At 38.2% G+C, this 20,260-nt stretch overlaps 1 protein-coding gene across 5 annotated transcripts in view; it reads right to left on the reverse strand.

The window, feature by feature from the left end:
- SLC12A7 (solute carrier family 12 member 7) overlaps nt 1-20,260 on the reverse strand; it is a 291,778-nt gene that overhangs the window by 20,547 nt on the left and 250,971 nt on the right. For 4 of the 5 annotated variants that reach the window (XM_072605349.1, XM_072605350.1, XM_072605353.1 and 1 more), the window contains exons 16-21: nt 20,017-20,121; nt 18,674-18,842; nt 10,780-10,975; nt 10,184-10,353; nt 9,558-9,689; nt 8,686-8,793 (exon numbers count right to left, since the gene is read on the reverse strand). In XM_072605349.1, coding sequence (XP_072461450.1) covers nt 8,686-8,793; nt 9,558-9,689; nt 10,184-10,353; nt 10,780-10,975; nt 18,674-18,842; nt 20,017-20,121 — 880 coding nt within the window. Of the gene's footprint in view, nt 1-2,688; nt 2,806-8,685; nt 8,794-9,557; nt 9,690-10,183; nt 10,354-10,779; nt 10,976-18,673; nt 18,843-20,016; nt 20,122-20,260 lie in introns of all 5 variants that reach the window. The other variant, XM_072605354.1, reaches the window with a different exon arrangement.

Genomic DNA, 20,260 nt, shown 5'->3' on the forward strand with positions numbered 1-20,260 from the left:
TAATGATTTAAAATATTTTCCATTCTGCAGCAACTTGACACACAAGATCTAGCAAATAAATGTTAAAATATAAGTTAAATGGTACAGAAGAGAAGAAAAAACTTTCAGCAGTTATAATTAAAGCTTTTGATTTCATATGACAAATGAAATCAAGAAATTATATCTGCACCAGGTGGGAAGAGAACAGAATAGTCACAGTGCTATACAGACAGGCATATTCCTGTTTGTACAGGAAAAACACTTAAAGTGCCATATTTTATCAAATAATTTAATTGGTAATTGAAAGGTGGAATGGCTCATTTCATTCTTTAACCATGATAAAGCAGACAAAACATCAACAGAAGCTGAAAGACAGATTTTTTTTAAATTAAACTACCTGGATGTGGGTGAGGAAGGAGGGTCAACTAGATGACTTCAGATTGAGGTCAGTTATCACCCATTAAGATGCTTTTTGTTGTTGTTGTTCAGTCATTACAGCTGTGTCTGAAAAATGGGGTGACCCCACTTGGGGTTTTCTTGATAAAAATACTGTAGTGGTTTGCCATTTCTTTCTCCAGGTCATTTTATAGATGAGGAACTGAGGCAAATAGGGTTAAGTGATTTGTCAGGATCATACAACTAGTAAGCGTCTGGGGCTGGATTTGAACTCACATCTTACTGACTCCCAGGGCTCTATCCACTGAACTACCTAACTGCTCATTAAGACACTATTAAGTGGGAAAAGAATGGACTCTATTTTTGCAGTGACCAAACAAATGACCAAGGCATTAGCAGAAATCCAAATCAATTTTTTTTTTGAAAAATCAAAGTTTCATAGTACTTCTTGCAATCAAAATGATGTCATGTTGCTCATAGTCACAAAAGTAATCGCTTACAATAGTCTTCTGGTTTGCCATGTAACACGGTGATTCATGTCACATCATGATCTCAGGAGATTCAAACCTGCAGGTGATTCATGAGTAAAAGAATACTGTGGGGTGGATGTAAGTAGGCAATAACCTGTTACCTGTGAAGGTAACTAGCATGGGGGCCAAACATGACCAGGGACATGTGACTGGCAAAGACGGGTCATTCACAAAGCGGATGTAAAAACAAACAACAGTCACAGTGTTGGAAGGAAGTTCCATGAGGGAGATCTTTGCAAAGACATGGTCTACTGCATACTACTGCATGTGATGAGAAAGCTTGGATCACTTGAGTGGTAGAAGTGTTGACAAGAATAAACTTATGGAGCCAAAGAAAGGAAGTAAATCAAATCATCTAAATCCTATTTTTTCTAGACCATCCACTGCTACTTCTCTAGTAAAAAAAAAAAAATGTTATTTCCAAATTATTTGTGAAAGCTGTAAATTTATCACATCTGAACTGAAATTCATTGTCCAACTGCTAAGAAAGAAGTATAATCCTCATTTTAAACCAAAACAGCCAATTAGTAGCCCTACCCTCTTCCCACCACAGGAACAATAAAGCTGAAAGCACAACTGAAGAGTGCCTTTGTTTAAACTGGTACTTTGCATCAGTTAAAGAGATAATTCTTTCTCGTCCCAAGAAGAATAGGAAAACAAGATGTTCAAAGAGAGGGTAGACCTGCTTTACTTAGCATAAACTCCCAAATTAGACACCCTCATATTCAAATAAAAAACACAAATTGCATCCCATAGTTGAACAGAAATAATTTTTATATTATCTACAGCAGAGTTCCTTTCCATTTGGAAGGAATCTTGATTCACTGACAAAGCACTGTGTAATAAAAGATCTCTGAAAAAAATACCATAGGATATTTTTTGCTATGTCTTGAGAGGTTTTCATCTGAGAAGTCTGAAGTAAATGTGTATAATATGGCTCCTAGTAATGAATTCCTAGAGGGAACAACAGCAAGGAGCTGTTGTATGTGGAATGTAGAACGGAGGGCATTTCTAAAAGCTGCATCACTAACTTGTTGGGTGACCTTAGGAAAACTTACTCAACCTCTGTCTCAGGTTCTTATCTGAGAAAAGAAAATTTGATGTATTTCACAAGGCTGTGGGAGAATCAAAGAAGTAAATACATGTGGAGGCAATCTGAAAAGGAGAGTGCTACATCCAAAGAAGAGGATCCTGGGGATTCAAAACAAATAGTTTCATTTGTAATACAGCAATCCAATAACTTTAAAACACAAAATGTGTGTGGGGCAGTGGAATGAAAGATCTGGTCTAAAAGGTGGAAGATCTGGGTTCAACTTCTGCCCCGGGTCATACCAGATGTTATTCAGCTTCTCTGTTGCAGAAGATCCCTAACAGGTTCCTTTCCAGAGATGGATTTATGAGCCAATGAAGATTTTTTTTTATATTATAAAAGTACCAAGGCACAATCCAGACAGAAGTCTCAAGAGGTGAAAAGGAAAAATATCAGTCTATAAACAGTCTGTACAATTACAAGAGTTCACAAAAGATAAAGACCTGAATTAAATACACCCTCTTGTAGTTTAACAAGAAAACAGGACCACCTCAAATGGTAAATAAAGACAACTAACTTGAAGAAAAATTTCAGATTCTGAGATTGTTGAATTCACGGAACACAATGGATACTTTGAGCCTGGTTTTGAAAAATCCAGTAACACTTAGTCACCATAATCCAGGATGCATAGCTGTGGCACTTTAAGTGTTGGGACTGGGATGGAATGTGTAACCAGGGACAATTTTAAACTACCTCTTCCTCTTGACTGTCATTAGGCAGCAGGGCCTGTACATCCTGACCAATGGACTGTGGGCTAGAGCGGCTCTTCCTTCTGATAGAGCATCGAGACTCATTAGAGATGCTCTGAATCTGGGACATCAAGGTCACCAGGTACAAGCAGACAAAAGAAAAACAATTATTACTCATAAGACAATAGTACTATTACTATCTTATTAACATAATAGCTATTACTACTACAATTACTATTGCTACTACTACTACAGCTGCTGCTACTACTGTTATTTCAATGACAAATTTATGCTTGACCACAGATGATATAATATGGAAGTTTTCTTCACTCAGGAAAAAAGTATCCTGACTACATATGCATAAAATTCTTAAGATTCCCCAAAAATATAATTTGAACATCAACCACAATTTAAAAACTATTTCATTTTATCTTACTCCTTTTTCACCTTACAAGTAACTATTAGTAACATTAAATAGGGGCAAACTTGATGTTAAATCACATACACAAACTTGTCTACTGAGCCTTAGACACAGGATGCAATCAACCACACAAGTATCTACTGAAAATTCACTGTACTGGGTGGCAAAAGAAAAGATGTAGTCTCTCCTATCCAAGAGCTTACAAATCTAATCGTGGCTTTTATTCATCTGCAACTTTTTGGAATGTAAATGCACTGTGTTCTAATGCCTCTGTAAGGGAGCTGAAGTCTTGCATAAGATGCTGTGTGCCCCATGACCTTCTTTTGCCAATTCTTTTAAAGAGGCAATATTAAGTCCCTGAGTCAGAGTGAAATGGAAAGTCATTATCACTTGCAGCAGCTGCCCAGCTTTTCCACCCACATCCAGGCAAAGGATTATGTAGATGTATGTACCACGAACATTCTGCTTCTACTAAGGATGGGCAGGCATCTGAAACACAACACTTCCAAATCTATGAGGTTTTAAGTGACATCCCCTTTTCACAAACTGCATCAGCTGTTCCTGAGGGAATCCTATGGTGCGAAACAGATAACAGGGTAGGGGACAAACCCATTCCCTTGCTCTCATTTTTGAACCTATGTTGAGGGGACCAGATTCATCTTCCATATCTCAGAATGTTTCTCCAGATTATAATGTTTTGGTAAAGAGGGAGAACCCCAATAATGGGAAAAATCAAATCTACTTTTAAGAACTGGGTACAGTAGCTGTAGGAACATTTGCTCATCCATTGAACAAGGATGTAATAAGCAGCGACTAAATACATAGCAGTGGGCTAGAGACCTAAGAGCTCTGGAAGTATAAGAACATTGGCCTTTCCCCCAAAACACATGGTCTAGAAAGGTCCTGACTGACATGTGTTAGGTCACAGTGGCCCGCTTCAACAAATGCAATTGGAACTTTTGTAGGTTTGCCTTTTGCTTCTCAAATTATATTAACAGGCAAATTGCAGTCCTATAGAATGCATGGGCTAAGATGTTACACAGGATGCTATCCACCTTAAGAAGGCTATGTAGTTAAGCTATGATAAAAGATGGATATGAAACCAGGGGGTGGAACTGTATCAGCATGCTATAGTACTTGTTAAGACTCTTTCTTACTGGGGGCACCAGAAAATCTCTGACCTTCACCTTTACTCCTCTGAGTAGAAAAGCATGGTAGAAAAGATCCTTCAAGTTACCTGCTGTTTTCTAAAGCTTGGAGAAGGGAATGAGAATTAGGGGGAAAGAGAAAACATACATTAGAAAGCACCTCCAGGCTTTCTAAAGCCTGGAGTACTAAATGAATCTCTTTAGGGAAATTAATGGTGGTAGGCTGCAGTGGATGCTAGGGCCATACTGTAGTCCTACATGCGAATAAGGAGCTTTCAGCCTTTCATATGTTGGTATAAGCTGTTAAGGTTTGCAAAATATTCAACATTCCATATCTCGTTGGATCCTTACAACCAATCCTGTGAGGCAAATGCAATAGTTTTACTAGCCCCATTTCACAGATAAGGAAACTGAGGCAGAGTAATTTATCTACAATAATACAGTTATTAAATATGGGCAGAGAGGAGAAGTGAGATAAGAATAGGTCTTCCTAAGTCCAAGGTCAATGCCCTATCCACTGAGCTTCCTCCTTGAGAATGGGTTCATTTGATTTGTCTTCCTATCTTCCAATAGCCAAAACAATGCCTTGCACATAGTTGTCACTTAATAATGTTGATCAATTTAGCTATGGCACAGCTAAAGCTGTAGGATATCTGCTAAACTTTCCACTGTTTTATTCTGTGTCTGGGCACAATAATCTGGTTTCCTTTCTCAAGGAATTGAAGACATTGAGATAAGCTGGGTGGGGGTGCATTGTGTGTTCATCCTTCACTGCCAAAGAAGACCGTGCCATCAGAGAAATGATGACATGACTTGCACTTCACTTTGTTTTGAGTGAGAGAGGGCTATGCAGGTCACCAGCCTCATTTCTCCTCCAGAGCCATCTGAATCCAGTAACCAGACACTCATCAGGATGACTGGAGATGATGCAAGATAGGCAACTGGGGTTAAGTGACTTGCCTAAGGTCACACAGCTAGTGAGTGTCAAGTGTCTGAGGTGAGATTTGAACTCAGGTCCTCCTGACTCCTGCACTGGTGCTTCATCCACTGTACCACCTAGCTGCCCCAGGTGGGGGTGCATTATAGCAGTTGTGAAGGAGTGACTTAAGTCTAGGAATCTGCAAAATCTTCATGTTACAGAGAAAAGGGCTCTTCCCAGAAGAAAATGAGGGTAAACTTTACCCAATCTACTTTTGTCTTTTTTGGAAAGGACCTGAAGAAAAACACATGTTCTCTTTATTATGGAAAAGTGAATAAAGCTACCTTTTCAGGACTGGAAAAACAAATACAACCTCAGAGCTGGCAGAGACTTCAGTCTTCTGGTGGAAACCAGCTTCAAAGACATCAGTGATACCAAACGCATTTTACTCTCTTGCTGTGTTTTGAGTCTGGGTTTCCTTATTCTCTCCAGACTGGTTGCAAGTTCATCAGCCACTTAAGAGGCCTGATCCCCCCACCATTGACCAGCACAAGGCTTTGGCTTTTTTCATCTCTGACCCGAGTTGGTTTGTCCCTTCTGCTCTCAAGGGCGCACTGTCATGGTGGCAAATGTAGGGTAGACACCCAATCGACTTCCTCAAACACAAGGGGATCTGCCAGTTTCAGCCTCCCCACTTTGCAGAGAATTGCAAGTGGGAGCCACAACACCCAGTTGCAGTTCATTTTCAAATGAAAAATACTTGAAAGCAGTAACACAAGAAAGTGATATAAAAATAGTAATAAAATCATATAGTAGCAATTAGGAGGCTGCTCTTTTAGGATGAACCCTAACCCTGTTCTCCAACAATGCTATCTCTAGTAGAGTCATCTGCAGAGGAGAAAAGTGAAAGCTACAGACTTATTTACTGGCTCAAATGACCATGTGGTTGATTGATTAAGTGCCTATATCAAAGTAGACAAGAGGCCATGACAACAAGCTTTTGATAGGTCCAAGAAGAATCAGTCATGCCTTTCCAAATTTAAGCAGTTATTAACCACTTACCTACACCATGTGCCTTTCATCTGGTTATGCCCACTTTGTACACCTAAACAGCTATTCCTCACAAGTACATTTGGAATAAAAGGTTATTTATTATTGTATACACTCTATCAACAGGAACCAATTTTAACACCAAATGATAATTTGGTAAATGATAATTTTTTCAATTTCCTCATTTACACAGATGAGGGGCATCAATCAGAATTTTCAGACATGAACCTTAAGGCAATCAGTGCTTGTGCATATAATCAGCAGGTTTATTACTCAAGTCATCAGAAGCTGGGCTCAGTTGTTGTCTAGGGAGCCTTTGAAAAAAAAAAAAAAAGATAGTTTTGTCCTACCCTCAGTCTCTGACTTTAAAGGTAAGCATAGTGCCTGGTACACGATAAGCACTTAATAAATGGCCTGATGACTGCCCAAAATTCAAGAGAGGAAAAAAAAAAAAAAGAAACTTAAATCTCAGAATGAAACAGTCACCAGCTGCCATGAAATTTTAGGTGAGTTATGCTCAGTGCTTCTCCAGCAAGTGTGAACCTCCCAGACTACGATGACTGTGGAGGGTGCAAACATGAGGTCAGGATTCTCTTGTCCACTACAGAATAAAGAAATCATGGGGTAAAGTAATGGACAACTATCAAAGGTGATATGTAGAAAGAACCTTAGTTTGGGATTAAGAAGATCTAGGTTTGAGCTGTCACTTTGTGAAATCTGGTCCCAGAGGATGGAACTCGGAACAACAAATAGGTGTAAATTGTAAAGAGGAGAATTTACACTTCACTAACAATTAAAGGGCAAGAGGGAATGGTAATAATAACTCTCAAATGAGGAAGCTCCTCTCACAAGCAGAGGTAGGCACAATTCTAGGTGTCCAAAAAATGGAAGGAACTGCTAAATAAGGGCTAGAATAACCACTTGCTGGGGATGATGTAGAGGGGATTCACAGTCAGCTATGAGTTGGACTAGATGGTCTCCAGATGTCTCTCCCAACTCTGAGATACTACATTTGTTTCCTCATCTGTAGCTGGACCAAATAATCTCTTAAAGGTTTTTTTTGTGTTAAAACTCTTCAACTTTGATGGTAAATGAATTCAACAGCAGGATTATTGTACTATTTAACAGGATTAGAGGTAATGATCCTATAAAGATATCTGTGCAAATGTCAGTATGTAAGCACAAGGACAGCAGGGCTATGACCAAATAAACTCAGTAGGTGGATCACTGCACACCATCTTATAACTGATGCATGGCTTTTAATAAGCTCTTTTTTAGGACTCAGGAACTTCAATGATGCCTCCAATTATACAATTACATTTTTGATCAGGATGGTAAGGGGTTGAAACTGGGGGTGGGGGGTGGGGGGGGTGGCATTCCCCTTAGCCAAAACTAACCAAGGGGTGGGGAACCTTCAAAGTTTGGGGCCACATGAGGCCCTCTAGGTCCTTGAGGGCAGTCCTCTGACTGAATCCAAACTTCACAGAACAAATCCCCTTAATAAAAGGATTTGTTCTGTAAAACTTGGACTCAGTCAAAAGGCTGCACACCCAAGGATCTAGAAAGCCACATGTGGACTCGAAGCTGTGGGTTCCCCACCCCTGGTCTAATATACATGCTATAAAAGTTTGCTTTACATGATGGGTTATTGCAGCTGAATGAGAGTAGGTGCTCTAAATTTCAATTTAATTGAAATTTAACATCTCGCTCTCTTCAAGGACAGGACAACCAATTCTAGTTCTCTCCTTTCCACTCCCTGATATACTCCTTAGGGCAAGACATGGGTTCATTCAGTAACATTTACATAGCTGAAGGAGAAAAGCAACGCAGTCGTTTTGAATGGGGTCCTTTCTGAAGCTTCAGATATCCTTCACAAGTGATATTTCAGGTAGTATATGATCATTTGGATTTAAATTTTTTTGCTCCACCCCTTGTTTTGTTTAAAATGAAAACCTGGAGTTGTTGATACTCATAGAGTAACCAGGTGATTAATGGATACCTTGCTAAAGTTAGCAGTGTCTGAAAACATTTTCTGTGAAATGTACTGACTCTGATCTAAAAAAATTATGCACTTAAAGCCTTTGAGATCCAGAGAGCTTTAACATACTGGATGTTAAAAGCAAACTTGTTGTTTCATAGTGGAAAAATACAATCCTCTAAGAAAGATAGGCCTGAAGTTAGAGAAGTTAAAATACATTCCTACAAACTCTTAAGTTGTTAAATATAAAAAAAAAAATGAAGTTGTAAAACTAAAGATTGAAATTGTATAAAGATATAAAACTTGATTCAGTAACATGCTATAAGATTGAGTAATATTAGCAAGCTAAAAGATGAATGTCTTCATAATTACACTGCAGTTTTGAAAAGAAAAGGTTATTTTAAAAGTTAGGCTTAGAACATACTTTTAAAAGGTTAATTAATCATTAAACATTAGTAACACTGGACTGCCCCAGGTCTGTTTACCTCTCTTTCTCTTTCAGTCTTAGAAAGCTGCATCTGCTTCAACATCTGAGACCTCTGCTCCATCATTAATGTTTTCTCATAGGTGAAAGCTGAAATATCATTTTCAACCTACAAGATCAAGAAATTAAACATAATGTCTTATAAATAAAAAAGTTCTCATTTGAGACAATGACATTTTCCATAAAAAACATTCCTGTAAAGTATACATAACCCCATTTCACTCTTTTTCAAGAAGATGATTTGCAGCTTAGAGAGGTACCAGTACAGGTAGGTACCTCTCCTCTCCTCTAATACAACACCCTGAAGAGGTCAACCAAACCAATACATGAAGCCTAAGTAACTAAATCTGACCAACTCTAGGCAAATGGAATTTTGCCTCAGGGTACTAAGATGGAGGTGATGGAAAAAAGGGGGAAGGGGAAGGGAGGGAAGGAGACAGAGAAAGTGAAAGAGGCACAGAGAAAGAGACAGATCCTCTCTCAGCCCTGTTTCTGACTTTCTGGACTTCATGTGACACATGGCTGCTGTTATATCCTAGAACTTCTGAAATATCCTAATAAAATATGGTCACTTCTGTAAGAGTGAACTGACTTCTCATATTTCTGCCCAGAGACAGAAATAAAAGTGATATTAAAAGTCAGACAGTTGTCTCTTGATACTAACACCAGCTGAAGTTAAAGAAGTGGGGATTTCTAGTATTTTTTCTAGTATATTTTCTAGTGTTCCGTTACAGAGCAAGAAGATTCCTAGAACCTTTGAAATCAGTAGGCCTGAAGGGAGAAAGTCACATATATGTTCACAAATAAGCCAAAGCGGTGTTTTTCAAGTGCCTCCAGAAAAATACAGCTTTCCAATAGAGTGGTCTAGCTTACCATTTCAACGACCTCGACCTCAGCACTGATTCGCAGATGGTACAAAAACATCTGAAGATCTTTCTTCATTTGAATGCTGTTGTCATCCATTTGGGCTACTGTAAAGATGCGCATTCTGCACTTTCTCCATACCTATCAAGAGCAAGGAAAGACACTTGAGGTTTTAATTTATAAACACAATTGTACACAGGCATGTGCACACAAGTGTGAATATATATACCACAGTAGAACAATTTCTTTGCCTTCCAGGTTAAAGCAACGAAAAGAGAGACTATAGTTTCCTGGGTGCCATTTTGACAACTTTCTGCAAATGGTCTTTCTTGAGTTCCCTGTTAGTGTGCTCCTTTCCAAAGTCAGTAATTCTATTTACTTTGTATAAATTTTTGTACGCAATTATCTGTGCCATGCCTCTTTCCAGTAGAATATAACCTCTTTGAGGACAGGATCTGTCTCATATTCTCTTTTTGGTATCTCCAGTACCTAGCACAGTGCCTACCCACATAACACCCTGAAATGCTTGCTGAAATGAAATGAATCAACTTGTTTAGTAAATCTACTCAAGCCATGCAGCTGTAGGCCCAATACGAAAAGGCAGAATGGGATCAAGTATGGAACCTTCTGCTAACCTTATGCTGGCGAAGCAGAAATGGCAGCAGCATTAGCATGCCGCCATCATGGACAATCCACCATACGTCTATGTTCCCTTCCCTAAAGCGTTCTTGGTTTTGTGGGAACATGTCAATGTTTTTAGCCACCAACAAAGCTTGATGTGCCGCAGTGGTATCTCGAACAGTATCTGCGGGGAAAAAAGAGAAGATTCATTCAGCAGACGTGCACACCAGCAAAGGGTTGGGGCAAAGAGTTAAAAGTCCATGATGATGCACAACGTCCTAAGCTTGAAAGATTCCTTTTACCAAATGGACTGCTAAACCACGTGCACTCTGAAGATGGAGGTCAAACCTGGAGAGGTAAAGCAGCATTCTCCAGGTTATATCTTTTTTCAGAATTTACAAGGAAAAGAAAAAAAAAGCTCAAAGGCTTTCAAGTAGCCATTCCTTTTATAAACTAGATGGCAAGTCAGAGCCAAATGAGCTCAGAGGCATTCATTTGCATTCAAAATCCATTTACGTTGCCTCCAATTATTTTAAGATTTCAAAGAACACCTTAGTGATATGCATTTATGGAAATGAAATGGTAGGAAGAGGCAGAAAAGCATACAAACCAACAAAATTCTTCCATGAGAAGGGGTTATCAGATTCTTTCCATGACTCCGGCCATGCCATAAGTACAGTATTGTGCTTCATGCCACCCAAACCAGCAGACTGAATTAAGTGGGACATTCCATCTCTCAAGCTGGATGAGACCACCAACTGGCAGAATCCTTTGGTCTTTTCTACTCCCATCAGGGACCGGATGTTCTAATAAAAATTTAAAAATGGAATGTCATTTGCAATGAGAAGAAAAGTAAAGTCAATATCTAAAGGATGGATTCAATGAGCAATAAGGTGTCAATAAAAAATAATTTTAATGAAAATTGATGCAATTAAATTAGTTGAATTTAAATGAAATAATTTGAATAAAGATTCAAACAGCAATAAGGATGGGCATAATAACACTGTGGTAGTAGTTTCTTTTCCCCAATATTGGATTATTTAGAGTACCCCTGCCACCCCCAATCATTTTTGTGATGGTGTTAAGAATAAATGGATAAAAAGATAAAATGCTAAAACAGTTGAAGACAGTTATCAAAAGAAGAGCTGCAAATTACTGGTGACCATATAAAAATGCACCATATTACTAATAAAAAAAAATACAAAACAACCCAAATAGCAAAGACAATGAAAGAAAAAGGGAAAGTTGGAGCAGCCACAGAAATCAAGGTACACAACAGCGGGCAGAGCTATGGATTGGTTCTACCACGCTAAAAAGGAATCTGAAATTATGTCTGAAATATTATTAAAGCATCTCTATGCTTTTACCCAGAGATGCTAGTGCTAGGTACATGACTAAAGAGATTAAAGACAGAAAGGTTGCAGATTCAAAACAGTATTTTGTACTATTAGAAGACTTGGAAACAAAGTTTCACTGATTGACAATGGCTACTAAGTAAAATGGGTATAAGAAAATAATGCAATTATTACTTCACTATAATAAAAGAATATGAAGAATTCAGAGAAATTTACGAAGATCTTCATGAATCAATGCAAGTAAAAGGAATGAGAAAACATACACAACTAAATCAACTCCCCCCTCCCCCCCCAAAAAACTTAATGATATGTGATACTAAATAAGTTTGGTCCCAAAGAAGAGATGAAAAATGCACCTCTCTTCCTTTGCAGAAGTGGAGAACTAGCAGGTGGAATACCAAATACACTGTCAGATTTGTTTGGTGTTGGTTAATTTTGCCAAACTATCTTATGCCCTCCTTTGAAAAAAATTCTTTCCTACAGTGTATGGTTCATTGGGTAAAGAGGGGAAGGAATGATACATCTGAGAATGAAAGTGATGTGGAAAAAATTACTGGCAACATTTTTTAATTTAAAAGAATGAATAGATAATTAATACAATCACTAACTAATCCTCTAAATTCTAAAATAATGCCATTGACTGTGCTATGGAGCTTTTCCTTGGTTCCTGCAAACAATGCTGGCATAGCACAGTAAAAACAGATCTGTGTTCAAATCCCAAACCTGCCACCTTCTGCTTGTATGACCTGAAGGAATCAAGTCCAGAAAGGTAAAGACTTGGCTAGCTATAATATAAGATCTAAGGTCTCTTCCAGCTTTAAATGGAAAACAATCCTATGTGAAACATACTGGAAAACCAGCGTTTCACCATTTTGATTGGGGTGGTTGATCACATAGCATGGTATGATTCTAAACTGTCGTTTCAGAGATTAAGCCAGTGTTGCAGGGTATAGATGAAAAGGAAACTGAATTTAGTTAATATGAAGACGCACAATCACAAACTTCCCCATTATTTCATCTGGATGGCTCATTCTCACTTTGCCATATACATGCAGTTAGTTTAAAGATTCGCCATAATGCTTCACATCCAGCAACCCTTTCTGAAATATCTGTGAGGTATTTTCTGAGTTTCAAAAAGAAAATACCAGACAAATGAAACACAGCACACCAGACAAAACAACCTTGGTGGTATGTTGCTTTTTTTCCCCATATGCATATAGGGAACTGAGACAGCATTTGGGCTTTCAAAGATAAGTACAAACTGCATTTATGGAATTCAACACATTTTAGCTCAAAAAGTACATTTAATTTTTGGAAATTCACACCATCTTGCATATTTTAGTAAGAGGTTTTCACTTCTAACAATCATGCACAAGACTGAAATAAATGAGACCTGATGGTTGCAGGATTTCCAAGAAATAACTACAGGAAATAAATACAGGAATACTATTTCCTTTTGGGGTTCGGTTATTGTTATACAGAATGAGTATCTAAGCTGGGGAAGGAAGGAATCTTCTATAGTCTGATTCATAAGCTTACTTGATTAATTTGGAAGATACTACCTCTTACTTTATACATCTATGAGAATCAAAAATGCAACATGTGAAAATAGCATGCCTGTGCGATTAGATCAGGGAAACCTTCAGAGTTAAATCCTATCTAGAAATGAAGTATCATTCTGAATGTTTACCTGATTCAACTACAACTTGTAGGCAAATAGCTGTTGACATTCCCTCTTCCCACCTTGCCCCCCACTTACTTCAAGTGAATTCAAAGGGGTGAATCAAGAAGAGAGGAAGCAGCTTCATCAGAAAGACTCCCCTTTGATCCTTCTTCCCTCCACACTACATGCAATGCTCTTTCCTTGAACTACTACATACCTACAGCAGCATCTCCTATAAAGAAATAGTTTTGATGGTAGGTGTGTCATGTCTGTTATAAAAGTATTTCTTTGCATACTAGCTATTACCCTCTCCACATGATAGTACATGGATCCTAACAGGTTCAGCTACATCTAGAGTTCTAGACACCACCACTGAGGGCTCATCCCCCCACCCCCAGGATGCTTGTTCAACAAAGCCTGTTGCCAAAAATGACCTCATCTTATTATGACAAGCATTCTTATTTCTTTGTAATCAAACCTTAAAACAGTCCTCTCTCTGCCACACCAAGGCCAATGTCTCTAATACACAAAAAATATACTTTGAGGAGGAATCTAGTCCAAATCAAACTGATATGGTATAGTAGAAATATGGCACATTGAGGGTTTGGGACTCAGAACACCTGGGATTTGATCTCCTATAAAGAACTATTTTACAATAGATGTGTTACATGTCTGTTGTAAAAGTGTTTCTTTCAAAGGAGCTATTATCCAGGGAGATAGAAAAAACAAGGAGAAGGAATGCACCAAATAAAGGTACAGTAGGGATTCTCAAATCTATTTGGCGTCATGAACATTTCAGTCTTGTGGCACCTATGAATAATGCCATTCAGAGGATAATGTTAAGTACATATAATAAAATATTCAGGATTACAAAAGAAACCAATTACACTGAAATACAGTAATCCAAATATTAAAAGCAAAAACAAGACAAAAACCAAATTCATTGATCCCAGGTTAATAACCTTTCTGCAATAGAGAGCAAGCAGTTTGGTCTAGCTAGTGCAGAAGGCCCAAGAAAGTAGGAAACGCTGAAAATGCAGGTAGGAGCGTTACTATGAGAGACCTTCATTTTAGTACCCTAGAAGGCAGAGGTCCTAATCCTATTCTTACGCCACAAGTTAGCCCAACATCTGCTCTTATTCCTATACAGTCAATCTCTCAATATGAAAAAAAAAAAATTCTTATACCACTGCTGATTCCATCATGCCTTTGGAAATCTTGGATGTGTTACCCATCTGGTCCTTATCCTGGATCTCTTCATTTGGAACTCTTACTACTTTCTTGGTATAATGGAAACTTGGCACCCCAAGGAAAACATCATAGCCCTGCTTACACAGATGCTCCATTATTGAGAACTCTTCTCATCCCCCTCTCCAGCCCAACTTCCACCCCAACACTGAGCCAAAAGGAGGCACAGGTGTGTTCTTTTCTCCTCCATGCTATTTCCAGATAATCCCTTTGCCAGAACCAAGCAGGCTTTCCTCTTCTAATATTTAATATTTACTCCACCACCTTTACTTCGAATCCTACATTCCCTCCTTTTTCAACGGGTACCTAAGTCTTTTCATGCCATTGCCTGCCCTCCTCCTGCAATGTATAACCTGATATTCCCAATTCAACCAACTCCTAAGCTCCCTTGACCTACAGTCTTTCTTTCACCTCAGTCATATAGGAATGGTAATTCCCTTGAAAGGAGACACAGATGTGGTAGAACACTCAAGTCCATCCATGTCTTCAATTGCTGAAAATCACTTACGTGAAATTCCTTCAGAAGGACAAGCTAAGCCTGACCTTACAGGAATTAGCCCAAGTGTTTCCTAGCAGGTGCTTAGCATACATCTGGTAATATGCATATCCTATAAACAATGATGTGTTCATCAAGCTGACACATCTTTCTTCCCCTCAAATCTATTCTGTTTTGTTTTGTTTTTCAAAAAAAGGATCATCTTTTTTGGTTAGGTGATAATATATACAGAACTGAGTCAAATGTACAATACAAGTCATTCCCAAATTGATAAATGGTCAAAGGATATGAATAGGCAGTTTTCAGAGGAAGAAATTAAAGCTATCTATAGTCATATAGAAAGCTATCTATAGTCATATAGGAAAATGTTCTAAATCATTATTGATTAGAGAGATGCAAATCAAAGCAACTCTGAGGTACCACATCACACCCATCAGATTGGCTAAAATGACAAGACAAGAAGATGATAAAAACTGAAGAAGATGTGGGAGAGTTGGAACACTAATTCATTGTTCGTGGAGCTGTGAGCTGATCCAACCATTCTGGAGAACAATTTGGAACTATGCCCAAAGGGCTACAGAAATGTGCATACTCTTTGACCCAGCAACATCGCTGCTAGGACTGTATCCCCAAGAGATCATAAAAATGGGAAAGGGTCCCACATGTACAAAAATATTTATACCAGCTCTCTTTGTGATAGCAAAGAATCAGAAATTGAGGGGATGCCCATCAATTGGGGAATGGATGAACAAGTTGTAGCGTATGAATGTAGTGGAATACTATTGTGCTATAAGAAATGATGAACAGGAAGACATTAGAGAGGCCCTGGAGGGACTTATATGAACTGATGCTGAGGGAAAGGAGCAGAACCAGGAGAACTTTGCACACAGCAACAACCGCAGTGTGCGAGGAATTTTTCTGGTAGACTTAGTCCTTCACAGCAATGCAAGGACCTAAAAAATTCCCAATGGATTCTGGAGACAAAATGCCTTCCACATCCAGAGAAAGAACTACAGAATTGGATTACAGAATGAAGCAGACCATTTTCTCTTGTGTTATGTTTTGGTTTGGGTTTTTTTTCATGGCTTCTCCCATTCATTTCAATTCTTCCATGCAACATGACTAAGAAGAAAATGTATTTAATAATGATGCATGTGTAGAACCTATATAAGATTGCACGTTGTCTCAGGGAAGGAGGGGAGAGAGAGGGAAAAAGATGGGGGAGAACGGGAGAGAAAATCTAAGAAAATCTAAGATATATGGAATTGATTGCAGAAAACTGAAAAAAAAAAAATAAAAAAAAAAGAAACACACTATCTCCCCCACTCTCTGCTACTTTTCCTACTGTCCTTCAAAGCCACAGTGGGATGAGAATATAGCATGAGATTAATAATAATAAGCATTAGTATTATTGCTGATATAATACATAATATTATAATATTTATATTATATATTTAATACATTATATAATATGTAAGATATATTAGAGTTATAATACACAGTTGCTGATATAGATATTTAGATCTGTGTGTGTGTTACAGTTAACATTTATATCATTTGCTGTTGTTTAGTTATTTTAGTTATATCTCACTACTCATGACCCCATGTGCGGTTTTCTTGGCAAAGATATTGGAATGGTTTGCCATTTCCTTCTCCTGCTCATTTTCAAAATAAGGAAACTGAGGCAAATAAAGTGACTTGCCCAGGGTCATGCAGCTAGGGTCTGAGACTAGATCTGAACTCCGGTCTATCCACTATGCCACTTTCCTGACTCCAGGCCCAGCACTCTATCCATAGCCAACATATATACCATACCTGATCCTCACAACAACCGTGGGAGGGAGGTGCTGTTGTTACCATCATTTTGCAGATGAGAAAAATGAAGCAAATAAAGGCTAAATGACTTGCCCAAGGTCACACAGCTAGTCAGTGTCTGAGGCTGGATTTGAACTCAGGTCTTCCTGACTCCAGAACTAGAGTAGTGCTTTGTCCACTGTGTCACTTAGCTGCCCTAATTTTAACTTTTAAATATATATAATTTATATATATAACATTATAATTTTAAATGAATTAAATTATAAAATAAGATTATAATTTAAATAAATAAAATAAGACTTTAAAGAGCAAACGGATGAAGAAATTTGTTACCAGGAACTGCCCCTTCCTTCAATTAGCATCTTCTACTAAGTCTTTAGAACCAAATGTAGAGCTTCAGCCAATTCTTACATTTACTTGTATCACAGATTGTTTTGTTTAAATTTTAGGCTCCCTTCTATCTAGCCAGCTTCCCAGGCAGACACCACTTTCTATAAATTAGGATAAGATCAATGAATTCAAACTCATTATGTGCTAGGATAAATTGAATATGGGGTTAATGGCTGCCAACCAAGTAATTACTGCATTCCACAGAATCCAAGGGAGCTAAGCATTATCTGCTCCCCTCTATTACTAGAGGGTCAATAGATGGGTGTCACAAGATTGTATGAATGAAGTTCTAACCAAAATGATTCCAGCTCCTCAAGATACAGCATATTACAGCTAGTACTGTTACACAGGACAGAAAACCAACACTTCCTCCTCTGAGATGTGATGCACACATTCAAGTTTCTACCTACTCTGAAGTGAAACCCACTGGGATTTAGCTAGCCCAAGATGTACCTCTAAAAATTTTCAGAAATTCCTCAGGATTGTAAATGCTATCACAGATTGTGTAGCTCTCTGCTACAACCTTCTTATGGAGAATACATTATATGCAGACCTCACTGGAGGGATCTGCAGAATAATTATCTACAGAATAATTCTAACTTTCATATGTTAGAAACTGTGGAATTTAGTCCAGACTACTTAGGTTTCTCCTATAAAAAAAAAATCAGGAGTTAAGAATCAAGCGAATATAGTGGTCAGCGACAGGACCATTTCTCCAGAATCCTGAAGCAACGTCAGCATCAGAAGTAACGTTCATGGAGATGAACAGTCTAACTGAGGTTCCTGGATCCAGATTAGAAGACAACAAACTTTGCCAGCTTCTAATTTCAACTCCATTCAAAGTTAAGTATGAGTGAAAAAAATCCCCTTTCCTCCTCCTCTATTAAGGAAAGATAGCAATAAAAACTTCACACAGTTGCTCTTAAAGGGCTTCATGTACATTATCTTAGGTGAACCTTGTAATAAAGTTGGTATTCAAAACTGAATCACAGTTAACTTCCACAAAAACTGAGTTAAGCAATTAACTTGCCTGTGCCCAGCAAGCAGTCAATGTTAGGGGCCAGACAGGAGCCCAGGTTTTCATGACTTCAAATCTAGTCCTCTACTCACTGTGCCATGTTGCCTAAGAGACATCTGAAATTTCTCAACCCAGTCGGCTGAAATTACAGCGCCGATGTCCTAAATATTAGAACACGCTGTAATGGGAGACATTTCTATTTTGGAGAAGAAATGTTTCTAAGGTGCTACAATATGATCATTAAAAGAAACCAAGATGCTGTGGATGATATTTCTGATTTTGGACTCAAAAATCACTGGTAAATTTTAAATGTGTTGATAGAGATGAATACTACTTTAAATTAAACATTAAACGCCGGATGAGGTAATCTTAATTCACATGCTGCTGCACTTCTGAAGTGACACATTGAATTTTCTAACTATTAAACTGTTGGCTTATACCATTTGTTCATATTTGGCCCTAGATAACCAAGAAAAATGTCATGGAGGGGGCGGAAAGGGAGGATGGGTGGGTGCGTACCTCTTCAGCTCTTTGGGCTTCTTGGTGTTTATCCAAGTATGTTCCTTCCAGGACAGAGCCCACAATTGTTAACCCTTTGCCAGCCTTCAACTGCGTAGTGAATGAGAGCAACCTTGGATGCTTTACACACTGTTCTGAATCCAAATTCAGCATCACCAGAACCTGAGGTCTGTGTGTAAAATAAAATTATTAGGACAAAGAAGGAAAAATAAGTGACAGTGAATTGACAGAGAAAAATAAAGGGTTTGTTTAAATAGTTAAATAGGCTAATAGTTCAAGACCTCTGTTTGTTAGTTTGCAGCACCCTCTGCTGGACAAAAGTACTTATAGTTCTGTCCAAACCATAGAGAAGAATAATTAGTTGCAGAAAGACTAGGTACTGAAATTTCTGTGCAGTACAAACAAAAGAACTCAAGTTATTTTTTCTCCAACCTACCCTTCTGTGGACGTGGGAGGTTCACAGGTGCTACATGCTGCACATGACTTGGGGTGTTTTCAGTGTACTGATCAGTTGTGATTTTTTTTTCCTCTCTAAAAATTTTGTCATTCATTCTCTTCACAACCCCCTTTTGGGCTCTTCTTGCCAAGGATACTAGAGTGATTTTTGCCATTTCCTTCTCCAGCTCATTTTACAGATGAGGAAACTGAGGCAAACAGGGTTAAGTGACTTGGCCAGGGTCACACAGCTAGGAAGTGCTTGAGGCTGAATTTAAATTCAGGTCCTCTTAACTCCACAGCTGGAGCTCTATCCACTGCACCACCTAGCTGCCACTCCCAGTCTATAATTCTGTGATTATTTCCCAAATGTCAGAGACCAATATCATCTATTCTATATTCTACATCTATTCTATATTGGTTATACTTCTCCGAATATGGTGATAATTTTCAACATAAGCCATGCTTCAAGCACAAATACAACATTCAACTTCAGATCTTAACCAAGACTTTTTTTTGTAATTCACTGATGTACTTTAGCTTTCTCTGGGATTATCCCATTTCCTTTCTTGACTATACGCTCTTGAGAGCAAGGGATGATTTTTTTTCCCTAAACTTTTTATCTTTCCCAGCACCTTGGGTTTTTATTTCACTTAGCAACCAGATTCTTACGGCTACTCAGTGATGCACTTTTAATTATTTTTTTTATTTTAAAGACACCTATTACATTGAATAATAATTTTAAATGTTTTAAATTAAATTCAAATGATTTAAATCAAAACCACAATTATTTCTTGACTCAATAAACTAAAATTACAGGCATCTTAACTTCAGATGGACACCACAATATGGGGATGAACATGGAGATGATTAATACTCTTAAGACAGAAGGTTCATGGGAAACTTACCTCCAGTTTTTAGTGTGGGGTGGGCCATGTTCTACCCGTAGTAATGCATAACGAGCAGCATTCAAAGACAAACCTCTTATTCCATCACCCCATTCTTTCTCAGCTCTTAAAAAGGAAAAAAAAACCACAAGCCTCATTTTAAACCAGTTGACAATCAATACATGAATCAGTTGTGCTGACTTTTTGTTTCTTCTCTTAAACAAAATACTATTTGTCCTATGGGGACGGAGACAGAGGTTACATG

This window comes from Notamacropus eugenii, chromosome 4 (genome assembly GCF_028372415.1).
Source record: "Notamacropus eugenii isolate mMacEug1 chromosome 4, mMacEug1.pri_v2, whole genome shotgun sequence".
Lineage (NCBI taxonomy): Eukaryota > Metazoa > Chordata > Mammalia > Diprotodontia > Macropodidae > Notamacropus > Notamacropus eugenii.